The sequence below is a fragment of the Barbus barbus genome (assembly GCF_936440315.1).
Source record: "Barbus barbus genome assembly, chromosome: 44".
NCBI classification, from domain to species: domain Eukaryota; kingdom Metazoa; phylum Chordata; class Actinopteri; order Cypriniformes; family Cyprinidae; genus Barbus; species Barbus barbus.
Window position 1 is genome coordinate 12,148,217 of NC_136722.1, and position 3,547 is coordinate 12,151,763.

General features: G+C 39.1%; 1 protein-coding gene across 1 annotated transcript; it reads right to left on the bottom strand.

Annotated features, from left to right (window-relative positions):
- Positions 1–221: 221 nt before the first annotated feature.
- Positions 222–3,462, bottom strand: LOC306863127 (cerebellin-2-like). Its single transcript, XM_079406325.1, has 4 exons — positions 3,401–3,462; positions 2,465–3,005; positions 1,251–1,370; positions 222–1,114 (listed from the first exon to the last, which is right to left on the bottom strand). The coding sequence occupies exons 2-4, from the start codon at positions 2,750–2,752 to the stop codon at positions 917–919; spliced, it is 606 nt and encodes a 201-aa protein (XP_079262451.1). The 5' UTR covers positions 2,753–3,005; positions 3,401–3,462; the 3' UTR covers positions 222–916.
- Between the last annotated feature and the right edge of the window lie 85 nt (positions 3,463–3,547).

Below are 3,547 nucleotides of genomic sequence, written 5' to 3' on the forward strand. Positions count from 1 at the left end.
TAGAGCAGCATACATAATTGTTTATCATCCAGTCTTGAGACATCTGAGATTATTTCTGAGTCTTGAGTGTTGCTTCAGCACCATGGACAGCGCCGGTATATTCGCTATTGCATCGTAGTCAAGCAAAGAAAATGCGCATGCGCAATTCATTAACACGATTTTATCATTCATTAGAAAAATAATCAAGGTTAATAATAATAATAAAAAGATTGAGTAAATATGTGTACAATACAATATTTTATTAGGCGGGACATTATATAGGGACTTTTCTTTTTCCACAACTTACATCTGTGAGCATTGTCACTGAACACTAAATCAATCAAAGCTACTTATTATCCGGAATGTAGAACACACCATAATGCAAATATGTATTTTATAAATTAGATAGATGTCTAGGAAAAAGTTTTTAAGACGTCTCCATTGGCTGATATATGATTTTTTTTTTTCTCAATATAATCACTGTATAGCAGGTGGCCTACATTTGGCATATTTTCAGTATGTTCTGCATCCAAACGACACATCATTGACAGCACAAAACAGGAATCTTCCATTCGTGCAAAAATGCTTTGGGGCCATAAAGCACTTCCGCAGCTCCACACCACACACTGGACGGAAGCCGAGTCATTAAGGCTATACAAACACAAAATAAAGCACTGATAAATACACCTAGTTCGGGATTTGAAGTTCGTCTTCGTCTTAAATATCTTCTCGTTTATATAGGGGTCCAGGTAATTGTCAGTTGCGAATTGTTTCCCATCGATAAAATCCAAACAATCGCGACTGAAAATCGCTGCGGCCAAAAAAGACGGGAACTCCCTGTGGACACGTCCATATGCAGTTTTGTTCAAAGAACTTATACTCGTTCTTCCTCGGTCACTTGGAAAATATTACTTGCAGTAACAAGTCAGCGAGTCAATTATAGAGGAAAGACTAGAAATCCAGAGAACGTGGAGTATTTCCATCCGCCCATTAGATTCCCTCGTTCTAACTTGAGACACACTCGATCCTCGCGCTCCACCATCAGTAGAACTCCGTTACTCGCCGCCTCCCGCGTGACATCCTGATCTCCAGCAAAGGCAGATATGACCGGGTACTCGTTCTGCATCAGGTTCACCTGAATAACAGGACACAGCGCACTTTAGTCCTTTGAAAGCAGAGAATAGGCTTTCCACGAAGGTTCGTGAATAACGCACAGTATGAGAGGTGACTGCAATTGTATTTTGTGCTAAAACATATGCTGCTCTGCTCACCTGTATGGTTTGTCTGTTGTAGACCTTGACCACATGAAAGCTGAAACTGTATATTCCTCTCCGTGGTGCGGTAAACACACTCGCTTTTAGGTCGAAGTGATTGCCAATGTTTACTAAGACCTGAAACAAAAGCAACATGATGCGTTACAAATCCGCTAGCAAATGAAAATGTGTGAATCTACAAATCACATTTACTTTTAGATCTGCAATTTTACGCGGACACATGCGGATTTTCGAGCGCAGTGTGGCAAGCAGTTTTAACATTTATTCATTTCAAACAACCGGTAAATATTTTTGTTTTTAGATATATTTTATTAGTTCAAGATTATCTTTTTTTTTTTTTTTTGTAACTGTTCAGTAGATACTAGAACTTGGTCCAGAAGTGGGAAGTTGTTTCATTGTTCAATTGTTTTGTGTGGGGTTTTTTTGTGTGTTTTTTTTTTTTGTTTTTTTTTTTTGCGGTGGGGGGCATTTAATTATATGAAATCTGTGGTCCACATTTCAATTCATTTTCAATTAAATATTAGAAATACAGATATTTCTGTTTTACAAGTTCTATTCATTTGGGCACTATTCTTCTTTGGTTATTTGTAACAGTTTGAATAGTTAGATACTACTAGTATCAGTTCCAGTTGTACTAGTGCTTATTGGATACTTGTTTGATAGCCTACTATTAGCCTACTTAATTGGTACTAGAGCCTATTTAAAAAAAAAACAATGTAACCAGTAGGATACATTGAACTATCCTACTGGTCACAAAAAACATTTATCGCAATTGTTTACATGTTAAAACGGCTTGCCATAAGCGCATTCCAGACCTGTCAACACGTCGGGTCACTTTTAATTACTACAGGTCGATTTTTATGACAGCGGGTCGGTTATTGTTAATCTAAACACGCCACGCTTGTTAATCTATACACTTGGGTTAAATTTAACATTTTGAAATTACGGCCGATAAAAAATTATAATTTTGCAACTAAGCAATTCGTTTGAAAGGTATATATCGGAGACTATTAATAGGCTACATTGTATCTGACCAACACTGCAAACGTTTAATTAAATAATATTAATTACCCTGAAAACGCAACTACACTGGTTAAAAACGTACATCGTTCAATAGAATAGACGGATTTGTCACTTCAGGCTGAAATTCCTGAGCACAGCCCTAAATATGCAGTTCCTGTGATTACAAAGTCACCAACGGGACACCTGACCTGGTCAAAATAGATGGTCATGGATGTGTTGCTCATCTCTGAAGGTTCGTGGTTTGTCCCTCTGACGGCCGAAAAAGCCACTTTGGCGCTGCCTGAGCGCACAGATATCCCAAGCGAAGAGGTGACTCCTCCGTCAGAAGAAGGGTTGGAGTCGCACACCACCAGGCACTTTCCCTCCAGAACGATGGGCTCCGTGTCATTCTGGCCCAGACAGAGCCCCATGCCACATCCCAGGAGAAAGACGAGAGCCAGCATGGCAAAGGATCCGGGACAGGCTGCTGGCACCATGATCGGAACAAGAATCCTGTGCAAACTGATCTTAACCACCAGCCCCTTGGAGGTTTGATGTGGCTCAATCACCTGGTCCAAACTATCCTCTCTCTCTCACTTTCTCTCTCTCTCTCTCTCTCTCTCTCTCTCTCTCTCTCTCTCTCTCTCTCTCTCTCTCTCTCTCTCTCTCTGTAACTCACCGTCACACACTCCTTTTCTTCTCGTCTATGCGCATCAGTTGATGGTGCTCAGAGTATTTGCACAATGGTTCCTGAATGGTAAAAACGAGAAATCAAAACAATATTTATACAAATTCAATAATAATGATAATAACAGTGCAGGAATAAAACATTATCTTGATAATATCTCAATATGATGGTTGACGATATTAAATTGCGCAACGAGACTCAACACCTAATCTCAACTAAAAAACAAAAGGTCAACCGCGTTTAACTCACAACACGTTAACAAAAATAAAGTTTTACAGTTACGCGTGATATTTTCTATAGTTAATATCACTTCTATAATAATGGTTGTATAATAATTGCATACCATTCCGATGAAATAATTAAATCCATAAATATCAACAACAGCACCATGAAATCTAGTATTTCTTTCTATGTTTTCTTTTGCCTCATTTCTACTTCACGTTGTCCAAAATGTTACCTGTCAAATCCATAGTTGGTGCAATCTGTGTTCTTGCTCCTTCAGCTGTCTTGAGAAGGAGTGAAGCGCGCACCCAATAAGAGTGGAGAAAACCAATGGCTCCTTCATCCTTTTTAGAGGGCGATTCACGCCCATCCCTTCTTTTCA

What these genes read in the sequence shown, in the direction of transcription:
- LOC306863127 (XM_079406325.1), bottom strand. Translation starts at nt 2,752, where the DNA reads ATGGTGCCAGCAGCCTGTCCCGGATCCTTTGCCATGCTGGCTCTCGTC. An exon ending in TGACCATCTATTTTGACCAG is followed by an intron (nt 1,371 to 2,464) that starts GTCAGGTGTCCC and finishes CTTTTGTTTCAG; the next exon opens with GTCTTAGTAAACATTGGCAA. An exon ending in ACAACAGACAAACCATACAG is followed by an intron (nt 1,115 to 1,250) that starts GTGAGCAGAGCA and finishes CCTGTTATTCAG; the next exon opens with GTGAACCTGATGCAGAACGA.